At 47.3% G+C, this 18927-nt stretch overlaps 1 protein-coding gene across 7 annotated transcripts in view; it reads left to right on the forward strand.

Annotated features, from left to right (window-relative positions):
• The window catches only part of ppargc1a (peroxisome proliferator-activated receptor gamma, coactivator 1 alpha), a 37953-nt gene that overhangs the window by 14532 nt on the left and 4494 nt on the right, over positions 1-18927 (forward strand). For 2 of the 7 annotated variants that reach the window (XM_085806378.1, XM_085806380.1), the window contains exons 3-11: positions 3391-3585; positions 4639-4764; positions 5924-7292; positions 8228-8273; positions 8481-8554; positions 12273-13488; positions 15211-15303; positions 16301-16421; positions 18494-18615. In XM_085806378.1, coding sequence (XP_085662504.1) covers positions 3391-3585; positions 4639-4764; positions 5924-7292; positions 8228-8273; positions 8481-8554; positions 12273-13488; positions 15211-15303; positions 16301-16421; positions 18494-18615 — 3362 coding nt within the window. The remainder of the gene's footprint in view (positions 1-3390; positions 3586-4638; positions 4765-5923; positions 7293-8227; positions 8274-8480; positions 8555-12272; positions 13489-15210; positions 15304-16300; positions 16422-18493; positions 18616-18927) is intronic. The other 5 variants (XM_085806379.1, XM_085806381.1, XM_085806383.1 and 2 more) reach the window with 4 other exon arrangements.

Below are 18927 nucleotides of genomic sequence, written 5' to 3' on the forward strand. Positions count from 1 at the left end.
AGGGAGCAAAAAGAGACAGCCACAATAAACAGTACTTTAAATACCAGATGACCCATTTAATGGGAGATATTTTATCTTCCCACATCCAGAGTCTGTCTCACTTGTTCTGCCTCTCATTTGAAGATAACGCCGCTGTTTAGTCTGTTGAAACTTCATCTCGCTGTTATTCAGTGATCAGGTCTATCATGCTGGCACTTTCACAACACATTTGGTTCCTTTTAACATGTAAATGATGCATTGCCCCGAAAAGCTCGTTAAAATTTGATCCCTGGCAAATATGCTCAGGAGCTTGGAATCCTGAAGAAGCAATTAACAGATTTAATTTGGCTATTTGCCCCAGTGTTCAGAAGTGAGTGTTTGTTTAAAACAGCACCTTCACCTTCTGTTATCAGCTTGCTGAATAGTATCTCCTGGAACACAATGCTGTGCTATGGAACTCAATAAAAGAGTTAAACGCAAGGACAATCTCAAAGACAGCCTGCCTGATAACAAAAGGCCCTCACCTAATAATGAACAACTGGAGTTGGCTTTCTTTTCTCCAATGTGGGGGAGCTGGGGTGAAGGAGGGGAGCGAGAGGCTCTGCCAGCACTTGCCAGCATGTTTTATGGCTAATTGAAGCATTTGGAATAAAACAGGCTCAAAATGGCACCCTTTAGAATTGAAGCGGGGTTAATATATTGTGATCCCACAATTAGCCCAGGATTGTTAAGATCTCTTTAATTCGGTGAGGTCCATTAAGCGGGATGGGTGAGAAAGTGCTCCCGCCGAGACAATTTTTCTCGTCTCCCTTTGTTCCTCCTGCCCTCTTTTCCTCTCAGCAGCTGCTGTAGTAATCAATATAAGTGGACATGGCCATAAGCGGGTTGCCAGGTTATCCTGGCGTCACCCCCTTTGGGTGCCATATAGCTCCTAAAGTCCATCCACACAGAGATTCTGTTTATAAATAAACAAGGGGCAAGGGAGGCATTGGTAGTAGATTGACTTTGGTGCGGGAACTCTGCAAGGTGTGGTCCTGCAGCTGGCATGGCAAAAGCCGGCCCTCCTGGACAGGGGTATTAGATCACGCTCTGTCAGGAGTAAAAACGATCACTGAGGTTTGCTCTTTACCCCAGTTTCTCAAATCCCCACTTGGCCCATGAGTGCCTCCACTAGAGCCACAGCAGCGGCTGCAGCCTGATCGTCACGACTCAAGGTTTTACAAGTGTCTCTTTCAGAATATGAGAGTCCTTTCTGGGTTATCTTCGGGGATACAGTGTGCCTGTGGGAGCTTGCCAATTGGTGGAGCTTTTTGAAACAGGATTGAAATCACTACATTCGAGCCTTCCACAGCCTCAGAAATTCCCCAATCCTTTCCAAACCATGACATAATGAAGCCCGCACAGCCCTCTCAACTTTTAATGTAACTAGTGTCACAAAGTGCCATAGACTGCAGTTTCTACAGAATGTATAGGTGTGAACTTGCTCTGGAGAGGTGAATAACGCCACACCTAGATACAGCATGGCTTGGATGGTTGGTTAGGTTGGACCTAAACAGATGGCTGGCTCATTAAAGACTCATTTGTGATGATCTAAAATGATCCTACTTTAAATTTCTCATGCGAGGGTATATGTTTGAGTTAAGAAAAGGCTCTGGCTTTATCAGTGGTTAATACCTACCCGCTTAGTGCTCAGGTAATAACTTGGGATGCTGGAATAGGGTGAGCATTTCAGTAGCATAGGGTTCCAGCACAGTGGATTTGAAGCTGCTTGCAAGTAATTAAACAGCATGCCACCTCATACAGAGCAATTTCCTGCAAGGCATTTGCTTGCCAGTGCGGCATGGCCCCAGTCTACGTCGTGTTATCTCTGTGAAATATGTCCCCTTTATCATTTTTTAATAATGACTGAGTGCTCATGTTGTTAGGAGAAAATCTACTCAATGAGCATCAGATTAACGTTTTACTTATTGTTAGCTCGCTAACTGAACGTCCGAGATATCTGTGTCATCTTTAAATGAAAATTGGAGGGGGTAAAGCATTAAAATGGCCTCTATCTCATTGGTGAATCCAAAGCTGCTCCAAAAGTGCCAACCATGGTGGGTGTGTAATTGTGTAAAATCAGTGGGGTAGACAGAAACAAGCGGGCGGGTAAATTTTGTGCATGTGGGATTCAGAGTCTTAGGGGCATGGTGCTGGTATCTGAGAGGTTGGTGGCCCCCTCGGCATAATGATGGCCACACGCCGTTGCCGAGCGATGATAATCCTGCCGTGTGCATAAAGGGATTTGTTCTTGTTGGGCTGGCCACAGAACGTCCCGGGGTGACGACGCTGTTTATCTTTCCGCTGTCTTAAAGTCCCCTGGGCTTTTATGGCCCTGGAACTTACAGTTCCTGTTGTCACTTGTCACAAGTTGTCACTTGTCTGTGCAGAGGCAGAGCCGTGCACACACACAAACACACACACACACACACACACACACACCCCTTTGTCAAGCAAGCTGCATTCCTCTCACTCTTAATATCTATCTATATACATTTTCTCCACTCTTGTTTTTTTCACTACTCACATGCATAGTTATTATCCCCAGTAAACCTCCCATGTTGATAGCTGGCAGCTCACATCTCTCTTTTCCTCTCACTCTCAGTATTCATCTCTATATATTCATCTCTTCGTCTCTGTATTTCTCACACACACACACACACACACTCTCTCTTCTAATCTCAACCATTAAACAGCCAGCTGCAGCAAGCAAACAACTCCTCTGGTACATCAAAGAGGAGCTGAGTGGCAAGAACAAGCTTTATTTTTCCTGAAATGTTGATGGTAACTTCCCGGCTGTTGTGAACATCAGCTGTTATGCCAACATTTTAAATATATCACATTTAGCCAGAATTAGTGGGTGGTAATTCTCCTTATCTGAGGATTGCTTGCAAACATCTTGTCGGCAAGCCGATCGTCTCTCTGTTCCATACGCGAGAAAGGAGAGGCGACTTCCGCTCATTGTTTCCTTTTACCCCCACAAACCTCTACCCACCTCTACCCATTCCTGTCCTCCCGAGGCACTTGCTACTTGTCAGCCCTGGTAATGGGTTTCTTGGGGGGGGATATTATTTTGGTCCAGTAAGCTGCGTGTTTAAAATATGAGTGACAGGCTTGACTCACTTGCACACGGAGAGAATTTTGTTTTTAAAAAGGCTGCCCGGATAGCGCCAGCTCAGCTGCTGCAACAAAAAAAATAGAGAAAAAGAATCTTCCCACTCTATTAGCAATGAAAGTCTGCATGCACCCACCCACCACCTTACTTCCCTCAAAAAAAAAAAAGATGCAACTTCCCCAGACTAAAATGTCCTATTTTTTCTGTCTCTGTTTTTCTGTCTCTGTCTCCCCCCCCCTCGTTTTCTCCCTCCTAAGAAGATAGATGAAGAAAATGAGGCCAACTTGCTGGCAGTGCTTACAGAGACTCTGGACAGCATCCCGGTGGATGAGGACGGATTGCCTTCGTTTGAGGCCCTGGCAGATGGGGACGTGACCAATGCCAGTGACCGGAGCTGTCCCTCCTCCCCCGACGGCTCGCCACGCACCCCAGAGCCTGAGGAGCCGTCCCTGGTATGACCAACAGCTCCTCCCTCCCATTATTCTCCCATCACCACCACTCCAGGGTCAAAACATATGTTATTCCTGAGACCTGACCCCCCAACACTGCACACACTGCTGCTTTTCTTCTTTTTTTTTTTTGCCAGTCCATGGCAGACACCAGATAAGACTCTTCAACCAGACTGGGCAACCAAAGCCAGCCATTTGTCTGTTAGTCCTCTGTATTAGGCCGTGCCTGATCCTCACTCTGACACATTCGCCACCATGTGTTCACTATATGTGCAGTCGGAGCATGAAAGAGATACAGATGCAGGGAGGAGGGAAGTAAATGGAATAGATCAGTGTGTTTGCTGCTTAGTGATAATTATGTAACAGTGCTATTGTGGTGCCAGTTCAATGATATGAACACTGTGTTGGGGCCAACTGTGGTTGACACGGTGCCACGAGCCCTAAAATCAAGCTAGTACGTAATGAAAATAAGGGGAAAAAGAAATCTATCTCATCTCATCCGCTCCCAGCGAGCCTCAACTAATCCCCCCGTGCCCCAGTCAGCTTTTTTGGCAAAAAGACAGGCCTGTCAATAAGAAGTCAGCTTACCTTTGCGCTTCCTTGTTTGTTTGTTTTTTACACATAACCACACCATCTGGGCATTTTTCTATCTGAAAGGCTTTGACCTAAAATGTTATGTTATGTTCAGTTATAGTCCATTTTATTCCATGCCGGTCCTCTCCAAAATGACCTTTAGTCACTAGCCCGAGTGTGTTTATTCAATCACATTTGTGAAGCCTGGCTCTGTGTATATACTACAAACACCTGCACAGGCAGAGAAACTACTGTCACATATTATCAATTTCTTGAAAATATCTCTAATCTTTCAGACACGTCAGGGATTTAATCTCCTGTAGCTGCAGCATTGCTCTTTGCATGTTGTTCATTTACAAAGTAACAGGCTGTATAATTGAAAGGAACTGGTCATTTGCATAAGCCACACTCCCCCCTCCTCCTCCCCTCCTCCTTCCCTCCTTCCTCACCACTTTCTCTTGTTCTGTTTGGGTCCATTCGCAGCTGAAGAAGCTCCTTCTGGCGCCCGCAAACTCCCAGCTCAGCTATAATCAATACACAGGTGGCAAGGCACAGAACCATGCAGCCAGCAGCAACCACCGGATCAGACCACCACCTGCCGTCGTCAAGGTAGGGACACACACAAACACACGCACGCACACAAACAAATACATGCACTGCCATGCTGTTTCACTCATGTACACACATTTTTTTTGTTGGCGTTTGTTTATCTCTCTCACTCTGTTCTTCCTCTCTCTGGTTGCTTGCTCTCCCTCCCTCCCTCTCGCTCTTTTCTTGTTTTGGTGGCCGCCTTTAGAAGATGTTAGACTACTGCTCTAGTCTACTCTCCCAGGGGGCCATCTCGTAATGAAAACAGGCTGATTGCTGTTGGGCTTTCCAGGCGAGGCATCGGCACCGTTGTCTCATTAGCTCCACCACTTATCCGCCTTGGTATGGTGCCTGTTGGAAAAAAAAAAAAAAAAAAAAAAAGGAGCAGCGACAGGCACTCTTGTGGCAAGATTGATGCCTTGAGATGACAAGATCAAAATACCAGACTTCATGTTCTCATTAGATGGCTCTCAAAAGGGTTTTTCTCTAAAGGGGTGGGATTGATTGAGATTAAATTTAGTCAGTGTAAGTATCATATGTTTATGAATGTGAATAAATAAAGTATGTGCTTTCAGTAATGTATTTATGTCAGAACTTGACATGCTGTATTTTCGGCCTCATTTACAGCTTTAAGCGCCTGATCATTTGCTCTTGTTTGGGAAAATGTCCCTGTTATGCTTTTTTCGCTCACGCTTAAAATCCTCTGAATGTAAAAAGCTTTTGTATGATCACACTGTCTGGTAAACACGACACAGACACAGATTTGTGTGTGTGCTGCGCCTACTATGTTTGTACATGTAGTGCGTCAACCCTCCTCACAGAGTCTATTTTCATACCGTGCCTTTGAGTCATCCATTTCTGGAGCACGGCGAATGAGGACTCCCGGAGGACATGGTGTGCGTACAGAGTGGCGCGGTGGTGCTCGGAGGGGCCACGCAATTAAGATGATGGGCGGACCGCACTCCCACCATCGCCTCCCAGACAGTCGGGCAACCGCTGTGCTCTGAGTCGCTCCACACTCTCCGCTCTGTCTCTCTCTGCTTTTATTTTTGTACCAAATAAAGCACATAACAGTTTGCACAACTGGACCGACCGCTCTGCACTACCAACAGAGAGCAAAACTTTTTATTTAATCAAACTTCTCTCTTTCTCTTTCTCTCTATCTTGCTGTGCTGCACAGACGGAGAGCCCCTGGAATGGCAAAGCAAGAGGGGGCTCCAGCCAACAGAACCGCCCGGTGAGGCGGCCTTGCACTGAGCTGCTGAAATACCTAACGGCCACCGATGACATCCTGCTCCACACCAAAGCCAGCGAAGCCAAGAGCACGTGGGGCGGCGCCAGCGGCAGGGACAAGAGCGGCCTGGGTCTGGGCGCCTCTTCCTCCTCCTCGTCGCCATCCTCGTCATCAACCTCCTCGTTCTCCTCCCTCTCCTCCACCTCCTCTTCATCTTCCTCCACCACCTCCAAGAAGAAGTCAGCTGTGCCATCTCAACAACAACAACAACAGCAGCATCAGCATCAGCATCAACAGCAGCAGCAGCAGCTGCAGCAGCATCACCAGCGAGGTGAGAGCCGGGCTGCAGGCGAGTGTAGTGTGGCTGGTGTTGGGGCTGGGAAGTGGCAGCGTTGCAGTCACGATGGCGGTGTTGAGGAGTCGGAGGGTGCTTCTATCCCTGTCGGCCACAGAACCTCCACCTGCGGCCATGCCCGCCCCAAACTGGAGCACGGGCCGCCCAGTGAAGAAGGAAGGCCGCCAGGCGATGCGGGCCGCCTGGCCGCCGCTAGGTTTATTAGGTATATGCATTCTTATTCCCTCCCTCCCAGAGAGGCGAGTCACAGCTGTGGGCATTGCCGAGAGGCTGCGGGCGCCACTCAGGCTAGTGAGGGCTTTGGCAGGCAAGGCCGTAGTAGCAGCGGCGGTGCCGGCCGCGCATCACATAGGCACATCACAGTGACTATTAGGAAAAGAGATGAGAAGCCGGGGCACCCCTTACTCAGCCAGCTGCTCACCTCCAAACATAGGCCCGCTCAGTATCGGGCCCACCTTCTCCCACCTAAGACCCCCCCTTTACCCAGCACTCAGAGCAAATTAGCAGGTAAGAGGTGTGAGAGCCCAGCCCAGGCTGACTCCAAGGTGGAGGAGGAAGAGTTCAGAGGGACCACTCATATTAGAACCCGGGGAGTCAGTCAGGCCGATGAGCCCGACTCAGAGCCCCTGTTGTCCCCTCTCGCCTTAGACCTAGAGAGCTGGGTCAGCCAGTCAGATCCAGTGCTAGACTTGGGCTTTGGACTAGAGCTGGGGTGGCCAATCCAGGGGGGCTATGGGGAGGATGTTGACCATGATGATGATGATGATGGTGTTGATGATGATGATGATGACCATGTCATGGGCAGCCCCGCAGCGGTGCTCTCACAGGGCCCACCAAGCCCACTCTTCCCAGATACTAGAATTGCAGAGCCCACCCCTCCCTGCATCATACAAGGGCAAGGGCACCCACACAGGCAGGCACTCAGCGAGCACCCCGACGACCAGGGCCTCCCGTTGTTAGGTAATCATGACTGCATCCCCCCCACTGGCCTTATCTCTGCTCTCTCTTCTCCCTCTCCTGCTCTAACCACTTCCCAGTTTGACTTCACAACTAACCCCTATTCTAATTCGAATCTAACAGTCATTCTGAGGGGCATAAACAACAATGACAACAAACAGCCTGCTAGCCAATGCTTTTTGCTAGTCCCAAAGGCATTCTTTTAAAAATTGAAATCGAGTGAAGTTTAAAAAAAAAAAATGAATGAATCAAATGGAGGGGGTGGGAAAAGGGGCGAGCCTTGTCTTGCTACTTTACGTGTTGTATTCATAAAAAGTCGACCCTTGAACCATCTTTTGCTGATTGAGCTGAGTGTGCTGAACATGTACATTTAGACTCAGAGCCCGGGTGCTGCTCTATAGCGTCGTGCTACTAAAGCTATGTTCCCTTAGCTGGAGCACAAGTCGGCCAGAGCCTCGGGCAACTGCACAAGCTTCCTTGACTCTCCTTTCTTCCTTCTTTTTTTCCCCTCCTCTGCTGTTGGTGCATGCGTTTATGACTTTATTGTCCAGGGAGGGGCTCACCCACTGTCATGTGTCTTGTTTGTGGCATCGTCTCTCTATGTCTTTATTCCATTTTGATCTGTTTGTTGTCTTGAACAGGTTATGTCTGTGTCTAGACACCTGTGAAACATGTACCATCACTTCATCCTGCCTCACAGAGTGAACAGTCTATCCTAAGAGAATAAATTGTTAAAATGGGGTCAATCTAAAAAAGATATGCTCACTACACTAGTGTCCTTACAGGGACTCTCTAACCAGGGATGGGTGTTTATTTAAGCGTATTTGCATTTGACGAGGTAGTTTGAGATTAATAGTTGCAGAATGTGGACCTGTTCTCTTCTGCCTTGAGTGTTATAACTAGATCAATAATTACCCATGCTCCTTTGTGTTCTGCAGCCAAACCAACCACCTTGCCACTTCCTTTGACCCCAGAGTCTCCAAAGTAAGTGTGAGAAGTTTTTCCACATTATTCAAGGCAAAAAGCAACAACAACCTACAGAAAAATGAGAAAAGTCAAAGAAGACTACATAGACTAGCATCAGAGTCGAGGCATTTTTGTGACTCATTTCCATTTCTTAGATCACAAAAGCTTGTAAGGTCCTCCTTCCACCTGAGAGGTAAAACGTTGCACCTTTTTTTTGTCTTCCAGTGACCACAAGGGATCACCGTTTGAGAACAAAACCATTGAACGCACATTAAGTGTGGAGATTGCTGGAACCCCAGGTGAGCACACATTTCTGCTTATTTAAAACGCATGCAATTATTATTAATGAAAATCTCACTTCCCTCCTGTTAGATAGTAATGGGTTAACAGTGGCTTTTCTTGCATCGTGATAGTTCCATCACAGTTCAAAGTTCAAGGTGAAGGCAAAGGAGAACATTTATGTGCCTGAGTATTGATTAGGCTTTCCAATCTCTTCAGGGTTTATTAGCAAACCCCTCCCAGCCTCCACCATCTCCCATCCCCCGTTACTGAGGCGTTAATATGCTTTTCCTCTTCCTCCATCAGATCCTAATGTTCTCTGACTGACAGCTTACTTAGCCTACATATCACAGCAAACACTGCAATGGCAGTGTAATTGTTTTCATTGTTTTTGCTGTGTAATTTAGTTTTGCATGTATGATCTGTGCCTTCCTTCCTTCCTTCATATACAAGCAATCTGATCAGTTGGGAGTCATTTAGTGTTTAGACTCATGCAAAGGACAAAGTCAGTGGGAGGGTTTTCATCACCATTACTGACATCATCGAGTTGTACTTAAACTACATCAGAGGAAATCTATAGGCTAAAGAAGAAAATACAAGACGAAATGAGGAGTATCAGCCAAAGCTTCATGATTGGGGGTCAAATCACGCTTTCTCCCTCTGTGCAAATTATGTCTGTAATTACCCCCCCTACCCCAGATTAATCATCCATGGTCAATAAAAACAAAATGGCTGCCCTTTAACCCCTCACGCTGTGTGATGTTGCGGTGGAATCTGCGGGTATTCATTTACCAACAGGGGGAAATGGCCCTCATGCATACCTCATGTCTGCCCCCCCCCCTCTCGTGCCCTCTACTCTGCTCTTGCAGGGGATAGAAATGTGTGGAGGTCTCACTCTGTCAGCCTGCCCTTGGTTGAAGGGCCAAAGGGGTCAAAGGCGACGCTTGTTGAGCCCTAAAGAAAAGGAGAGATCAGGCCTGCTTAATCTCTGGGGCAATCAAGCAGAGTTAATATTTCTACCTGTTTTACTGCACGTGGGCGAGTGTGTTGACCTGTGGCCAAATCAGTGCGTCCGTTCTGTTCCACCGCGTCCATTTTGCAAGCACAGTCAAATAGAGCCCTTCACCTGACTTCGCCGCGCTGCGCAAATTTAGGATTGAATATTAGCAGGAAAAGTCGTTAGTCCGGAGAGCTCCAGGTTACTGAGCCCCCTCTCCTACTTAGGGATTAGCTTTTGAGTCTCGTGCTGTATGAGACAGATGGATATAGATCCCAGTAAGCAGAGATGAAAGCCTTTGGGACGGGAGTTACACGTCCTTTGCAGATTTAGAGTAACATTCCACTACAATAGAGATTATGGTGGCGTTACTGATAACCAGATGGAAGTTAGCCAGGTGGGCGGTCCGTCCGTCCGTCCACCTCCAAGCCAGGTAGACAACTCTGTGACGGAACTTTCCGTGCAGTAACATTTTATTTTATGCCTTTATGATGAGTTGTAGTAGTAGTGGCAGCTGTTTCATAGAGAGATAAATGTATTTATCAGTTGAACATAGACCTGGACAAGTTGTGCTGAACCAAATTACGTTTAATACTACGCAATAGCACCTTTTGAACTGTTGGCTGCATGTTGTCCTGACACTTCTGAGAGAGGTACAGTAAAGCTACAGCAGCCAGTCAGACCCCCCTGGGATCTGCCTGTTCAGGCCTAATCTCTGCCAAGCTAATAGATTTACCCTGTGCTGCCGTGTTGTCTTTAATTACTGTATCTCATGACACTGGGGTGGTCTGTGTGTTGCTATTTGCATGGCTTACCGGCGGATCAACTCTTTAAGCCCAGAGTTGTTATTCGCTCTGAGGTCTCCTCGCAATTTACAGCTGGACGAGAAAAAAAAGAAAAAAAGATTATAAAACCCTCCTCTTTCCGTCTGTCTTGCTCACTTGCTTCACCGTTTTTCTCTCCGGCGGCTATATGATTGGTGTTCACGTCTGCGGCTCATCCATCACTAGCAAGATTGACTGAGAGGCACATATTTATCTAATTCTGATTTATTTCACCTCCATCACTAATGGCTCCTAGTTTATGACCCCACGCGCACATTGTTTTGGACAGATGGTGCTTCATTGTTGAATCAGAAGTTCCTCAGGCATTGTGTAGCACCCGCTCTCCCTCTCTGCCCTCTCCTTTTCGTAGCTCATTTCATTGGCATAATGCATTTATGTGTCTATATTAGAACTGAGAGAAGGGAGAGTGGAAGACGAGAGAAAAGGGAGGATAGAGAGGAGTGGGGGCTTGGAGTCCTACTTACAGACACATCCAGATAATAAGTAGGATGATAATCCGTTGGATCAGGCATTCCAAACACAGCAAGTGGCTTCAGAAACTTGCATTTTTATGTATCAGGCTCCCACACTGCCTTTGCCAAGCTGTCTTCTCAGTGCATACGCTAACACTGGATTTGAAACTAATAGCTGTCATTTGGTGCAATTCACTAGCAAAGGAAGAATGATGTGCATTATAAGAAAGTCAAAGAGGTAGGGAGAGCATAGGTGTTTCAAAGTGGCAGAGTTTGACTGGGGTTTGAGAGACTGTTTTGGAGTGTGTGTGTGTGTGTGTGTGTGTGTGTGTGTGTGTGTGTGTGTGTGTGTGTGTGTGTGTGTGTGTGTGTGTGTGTGTGTGTGTGTGTGTGTGTGTGTGTGTGTGTGTGTGTGTGTGTGTGTGTGTGTGTGTGTGTGTGTGTGTGTGTGTGTTCTCTACAAGATAGAAACAGGAAAAGATGCCAAGAGACAGAAAGGGACAAATAGAGACTGATCTCTGGAAGATGGCAGGCAGGAAGAGAGAGACGAAGGGAGAATTCAAGACTAAAGGAGATGAGGAAAGAGAGAATGAGAGTAATGGTGGTGGCTGTTTGTGTGAGTGCATTAACAATGCTATAAAGTGGGCTCATCTCAGGACTTCCCATATAACTGCCATCTGTCTGGTTGTAAATCTGTAGAAGGCGGGGGAAGAGATGGGGGGCACAAGCACTAGTGACATGCCATCTGAGAAGAATGACAACCCATTTGCCAGTACTTCCTGTGCTTCTATGACATAGCAGACATCTCGCCATGGCAACATCAACAGGCAAGCCAACATGTAAATTAAGGCTAGTGACATATCCTCCTACAATGGTTCACGGAGACGATGCTGGATCATTGTGAAACATGCACATAGTCATGTCAGTGATTGTTCTTTCAGACTGATAAAAAAAAACAAAGTCTTTGGTCTGATTGGGATGAATTGGCTGCTGTCCAATGCAGACATTTGTGTGAAGCAGGCAGAGATATGATACACACACTTTAATTTTTCCTCTCCGGATGCATTTCAATTGTCCTCTACAAGGTTTTGTGTTGTGTATTTTTTCATGAAAAGGGATCTTTCCAAGGTCAGAGAAGAAGAGGGTGGCAAGTCATCCATATTACAGCACTGCCATATTAAGTTACACCAAGCATTACATTAATCTGTCAAGATTGCAATAAAATAGAGATCAGGATTAGGCCAAGTGAAAGTGAATATTTTAATCAGGCATGTATCTGTGTCCACTGTCCATAAACTGACCTGGGAGTTTATAGATGTGTGATGGGGGGAGGGAGAGGGGGGTATTTGGAGTGGTCTGCATTATGATTCCATTTTCATTTTTATTGTCCCCCCACCCCGCCCCCCACCCCTCCACCAACCTCTGTCTCTTCATTCCTCTGCAGGTCTGACACCACCTACCACGCCCCCACACAAAGCCAGTCAAGAGAATCCTTTCAAAGCATCGCTCAAAACCAAGTTGTCTTCATGTTCCTCCTCAGCTTTGGCATGCAAAAGAGCCAGGTTGAGCGAGTTGGGCCCCGGCGCTCTGGCCCCGGCCCCAGGTGCCTCAGGCGGGGGCCCCAACAGGAAGGGCCCCGAACAGACTGAGCTCTATGCCCAGCTGAGCAAAGCGTCTCCGGCCCTCCCTTACCCTGAGGAGCATCGCAGCACTAGCAACAATAAGCGGGCGGCGCCCCGCGGCTACAGCGACCATGACTATTGCCAAGCGTCAGCTAGCGCTAAGAAGGACGGCGGCGTCGCAGCCACTGTTACCATGACTGCAGCAGCGGAAATGACAGTCACCTCGGGTGCCGCCGCTGCTCCCGTGCCTGCTGCGGGCACGGTGGAGGACAGGCATGTCGAATGTAAGGACTCAGCCATGCCACCATCCGCTTCATCATCTTCATCTTCTCGCGCTCCATCATCAGCTTCATCCGGTCCGTTGGCTCAGCAGCAGAATTTAGCCTCCGCGGACGGAGAAGCGGTCCGGGTCCGGGGGTTAGGGAAGCAGACCCTGACGCAAAACGCCCAGATCCGCTCGCACGAGGCCGCTACCGACAGGGACCAACATCACCCTTCTGCCATCAGCCGGAAGCTCCTGTGCGACCAAGAAATTAGAGCAGAACTCAACAAGCACTTTGGCCACCCTTTACACGCCCTCTACAGTCAGGGTGGTCAGGAGAGAGATCCGGGCAGCAAACCGATTAAAAACAAGTCCGCAGCCCCCCAGTCCCTGGAGGGGGGAGAGGGTGACTCCTCCTCCCAGAAGCCGCCGGGCTCCAGCTTCCTGCATCCAGGCTTCCTGCCGTTCCACGACGAGCTGGAGCTGGGCGAGGGCCGCGAGAGCCGCTTCCTCTATCCGTGGGAGGGCACCCCTCTGGACCTCCTCTTTGACTGCCCCCCCTGCTCTCCCTCCTGCTCCCCGCCATCCAGCTGCTCCCCTTCGCGAGGCTCCGTCTCCCCCCCTTCCTCCCTCCTCCTCTCGCCGGCCAGGCCTTTCTGCTGGACCAGCGGCGGCTCCCGCTCCCGCTCTCGCTCCCACTCCGGCTCCCGCAGCTCCTCCTCGCACTACCGAAGGCGCTCCCTTTCCAGCTCACCTGACAGACGCCCCTCTTCCTGGTAAGTCATCTGCCTCCCCTCCCTCTCTCACACACACACACACACACAAATACACACTCATACACAGACATCTCCTGTTTCTTTTGGCTGAACCTTGGCTGCTCCCCACCCATGCCGTTTAAACAGGGCTTGGAGCTGGCGGGGGGTCCAGCTTAGGAGTGTAAAACAGGCTTGATCAGTCGTCAGAGCCGATGTCAGACAGAACAGACCCCGGAGACTCTTAGCATGGGCTCTTGACCTCCTGCTAGTTTTCTTTGCTTTGCTTGAACTAAATGCAGATTAGATTTGTCACGCCTTCCACAAATCCAAGTTGTCTCCAGTTGTGACGATAACCAATTTCTGCCTATTAAACCAGGTGGCACTTTCATTTCTCTGAACAGACAGTGAGGAGAAGGGATCGGTTGAATGGTGCAATGAACAATGAACAAAAAGGGGGAAAAACACCCAAAACATGAAAGGTGCCAGAGGCGCTGGACTTTTGAACAGTATCAGTTTTCATCTCTAGGCAGGGAGTTATATTTGAGTGTCTTCCTAACACTCCCCTCCTCACTCACTCCCTTGCATGCTTCTGTTTTTTGTTTGATGCCGGGGCTATTGTTTTAAGCGGCAGCTGTTGTTTTTACTGAGTGGCAAACCCTCCTCTTTTACATCCCCAGAGATGAAAGCCAAATCCAGGCTGTGGGAATGTAGTCTCAAAACCCCTCTCAAAAGAGTCTCCTATCATCATAGCACTGTGTGAGAACTACATTTCCCATGCTTCCCTTTGATCAGAGCCAAGAGGGTTTCTGTTGGGTGTTTTTTTTGGTGGAAGAACAGAGTCGAACCATAGTTGCTGAGAAAGATGTGAGTAAATTCAGTTTGTCAGTAGTAGCTCATTGAGCCTCAGCGCAGGACTCCACTGCAGTGACTCAGTTAGTTTGCCTGATTATTTAAAGGTCAGTTTACTCCACAGAGCCAATAGAATCACTTTATCTTTATTGGGACCTTGTTCTACACCAGCTCACTCACAGATTAGATCGTAATAGTCCCAAATCTTTCGATCAGAATCCGACGGTGACAAGCCTTCTGAAAATGCTGGATGGGGATTAGAGGTTTGAAAATGACAGAACAAGAAGCTTGTTATATTTTGATGCAAGGAGAGATACTGAAAATGTCAGCAAAATAATTCTCCAAAACCCTCCTCTCTGTTCAAGTTTCACAGCAAAAGATCCTAGATCTTTCCAAGCTGCCATTGCTTTGCTTCACTGAGCTTCCTAAACTTCTCTCCCTCCATTATTCAGCTCTTCCTTCTTCAGCAACACTTCAATAATTAAGCATCAAGCTTAAGGAGTGCAGGGGTACAAGCTCTACAGTCAGGCCACCAGGGCCTGCAGTATTGACCATTTCCTCATACAACATAGATAGAAGGTGCATGCTCAGGTGTGTGAAAATGAGAGAAAGTCGTGCACTTCTTCTGTGGTCCTGGGTTAGATTAGGACAAGGCCAGAATGCTTTTATCTGGAATTAACCCAGTTTCTAACATGTTAATGGGTTTTCACAAATATCAAAGAAGTTAATTTAGTTCCCAAAGCCACAAAGAAATTAACCAAGGTGTCACAACTCTGCAGTGCGTTTCATTCCTTTTTTAAACATTTCTCTACTCCGTCAGACGACCATCGCTCCTGTGATGAGCCGATGGCAAAAATAAATTTTCAGCTTTAACATGTCCTCTCTCTTCCTCAGGTCTCGTCACAACACAGACTCAAGCACCTTGCGCTCCAGGACTTCCAAGAGCCCTCACCCTCAGGCTCGATCTCCTCTCAGTCGCAGGCCAAGGTGATTATTCCAAATGAATTATTTAACCTTTAATTTGTTGTGCGTGGTAAACATTAGTTTAGTCACATCGCGTTGGGATAAATGTGTCTTCTTAGAGCACCACATGATGAAAAGAGGCTAAAGAAGCAGTCACGGCGTACGCTGAACTCTTCACTGTCACCACTCACAAGTAGTTTGGTTTCTTTATCGTTCCCTCTCCACGTCGAGACTGAAGCCTTTACGCGGTCTGTCCCATCCACACGGAGACGCCTTGACAAACATTCAGGGCAAATATGTTTAATTGATCATGTTTTATTGGACTAGTGACAAGAGAATCCCAAATCATACTGATGCACATTACTTCACTCATGAGTCGACGCTCCCAGCTGTATAATGATGCTTATTCAACTTAGTGCCTCTGTAGTTTTCCATGAGCCACTGCAGAGGGGACCGTTTCATATGCAGAGATGTACTGACACAGTGCAGAGAGAGAGAGGGAGACTGACACCATCCCAGCGCTCCGAGCTGATTTGGCACCCACGTGCCTAATGACACCCGACAAGCCCGAGAGTCGCTCATCAGTCGAAAACTTAACAGACACGTCTTGTGCTAGTGTGGGGTGTGGGGTGGGGGGAGAGGGTGGGGAGAAAGTTGCACTTCTTGATGAAGCCCTAACTAAGCAGAAAGTAATGACATGTGAAGTTGTGCTGACAGTTGCAGCTGCCTGGCTCCCCGACCGCGTTGCTCGCCGGCACTCCCGCGGGCCTTTCCTGCGGGCTCCGTAATCATATCAATGGCAAAGAGACATCTTATTAACATGTCCATTTCCGTTCCCTTTGCAACCCCCTTCTCCTCAATCAGTGGTGAGAAAAAGGGGGACTGCTCCTTGGTGAATACTGGCAGTTGTTCTTCATCAGCATCAAACGAGGAGGAGGAGGAGGGAGGGGGAGGGGGAGGGGTGGGTGGATTTAGAGGACGAGCGAGGACGGTGATGTCATGAGTCTCTTCTCCTCCACAGGTATGACAGCTATGAGGAGTACCAGCATGAGAGGCTGAAGAGGGAGGAGTACCGGCGGGACTACGAGAAGCGGGAGTTCGAAAGAGCCGAGCAGAGAGAGAGGCAACGGCAGAAAGCTATAGTGAGTCAACAAACACCACTGCCATCTCATTCCCTCCATCACCCTGTTGTTTTATTTTTTTTTTCGGTGCTGTACTTTCTGTCTATCCTGCTGCCGCTGATAAAAGACCACATGCAATCACTGCTGTGGCACATGTACAAATTCCTGCAAACACACTGAAACCTCCCACAGACACACACACATTACTTAAGATGAGACAGCCTCCAGCCCAGTGCCATGTGCCTCGGCGTCTCTCCGCTGAAAGAATATATACAAAGTGAGTTCCTGAATGATTCAGGCGACAGGCCCTTCCTCTTTATCTCCGGGTTGTGTATTTTTAACGTCTCTGTCATCTGGAAACACTGTCGACTCTTATTAATCACACCACAGGGGTAAAATGTTAAAATAGTGGAAAACAGAAACTAGGAGAGCAAGACGGGGAAAAGGACAAAAAAGGAAACTGCTACTGATTCTCTTGAGCTCTTTTTCCTCCTTCTTTATCTATTTCAAAAGTCAGCCTGATGCAGTGAATATCATATTTCCTCCCATGTCTCCACTCTCCTTGTCTCAGTGTGAAATTACTCAAGTTTCCAGGGAGATCGCGCCACTACCACCCGCTGATAAAGCGCACATTAAATGATGCAGTAATGCAAACGTGGCTTGGCATGCATACATTTTCAGAGATGGAAAGACAAACAATTACTAGCAGAGGAGCTAGAGCTGTCAAACAAGGTTTGGGAGACCAGGGACGTGGAAGTGTCTCCTTGTTGTGTGTGTGCATGTGTGCGTGTGTGAGAGACTGTGGCTGTCTGTCTCTGGTTCTGTTTTTGCCTCATGCTCTCATTCACTCACACACCCACACACACAGGCAGCCCTCAGGGTGCCATCAAGAAAAGACCGCCTATTTATCAGTTGTCAGCAACTAAACCCCTAATTCAGCAAATACTTTTTTTTTTGTCTCTAACAGTATGTAAGCAGAGTGGAAATGGCATAAAAACAGTCATCTGTAGTTAATTTATATATTTCTTGGCTACTCTGTATAAGTCAAACGGGGCAAAGGTGAACTCTGAGTTTAGCACCAGGCAACTGATTTACATATATGTTACTACTACCCTCAAGAAAGCATTCAACATTTCTACAGGCCTCAATGGACTTGCACCAGTAATGGCAAGTAAATGAATGAATAAATAAATAATACTAGTGATGCACTATAGCCCCAGGCTTGTGCTGTATTATATGATTAGCAGATGCAATTAAACTACTCAAAAGCTATAATTGCAGCCTCGTGCAGTTTGTTCCTAAATTATTCTGCTATGACCCCTACGTCCTCTGAGGTTCAAGGAAATCCATGTTTTTTGCCCTGTGGCTCTCTGCTGCTCTTAATGCTGCCTCTCTGTTGGCTATGCATATCCTTCCAATATCAACAGACTTCTCAGTGAACAACCCTGACTAGTTTGATGGGTGTGAGTGAAAGAAAGAAAGAAAGAAAGAAAGAAAGAAAGAAAGAAAGAAAGAAAGAAAGAAAGAAAGAAAGAAAGAAAGAAAGAAAGAAAGAAAGAAAGTGACACCCAAGAGAAAGAAAGAAAGAAAAAGAAAGAGACACTCAAGAGAAAGAAAGAAAGAAAAAAGAAAGAAAGAAAGAAAAAAGAAAGAAGGAAAGAGACACCCAACAGAAAGAAAAAAAGAAAGAAAGAAAGAAGCTTTTCTGATATATGGCTGAGTCACCATGCTGCTTTATTTTTAGACTTCACGAAAGAAGAAGCAGCCCCAAACTTAAGATTTGATAAAAATCACTGCCTCTGGTTGATGAGTTGCGGAGAGAAAGAGGAATTGTGGTGCCAAGGCAGATTGAAGGCGCCTCCAAACTGCAAGTCTATCAGATAAGAGGAAGCAAGCTGAACCAATCACACAGGAACACAACAGACAGACACAGGATGGGGACAAAATCGGGGGGCCCAAAGTCAGCTGCAGTATCCACAGGAGTGATCAAGACCAATTCATTAGGGCTCAGTGAAGAAAGAGAGGGGAAAGGGAAAAACACACTCCCCCTTTTAATCTCCTTCCTCTGCTCTGTCTTTCCTCTTAACGAGCAGGAGGAGAGACGGGTGGTGTACGTGGGGCGACTGAGGTCCAACTGCACCCGGACAGAGCTGAAGCGCCGCTTTGAAGTCTTTGGCGAAATTGAAGAATGTGCAGTGAACTTAAGGGACGATGGGTAAGGCCCCAGGACTCTCTGTACACGTCTGTGTGAATCAACATAGTAGTCTGGTATTAGTGTGGAGCTACAGCAGAGATTTACTCCAGCATTCCTATTATGTTTCTATAGTAATGATTATTTCAGTAGTCTTCTGCTGTACCTGCTGAACTCAGAGCAGAGGCGAAGTGTTTAAGGTCTGAGACAAAGATGGAGCTTTCGCAGTCGCAGAGTGTCTCCTGATTCATCTGCTGCTCGGCCTACAGAGCCCCAAAGATACACATTTATTGATTCTCTTTTGCATATAAATAGCGTGATCGTCATCTAAGAGAA

This window comes from Trachurus japonicus, chromosome 18 (assembly GCF_045865225.1).
Source record: "Trachurus japonicus isolate A0001 chromosome 18, Traja_1.0".
Taxonomy (NCBI): domain Eukaryota; kingdom Metazoa; phylum Chordata; class Actinopteri; order Carangiformes; family Carangidae; genus Trachurus; species Trachurus japonicus.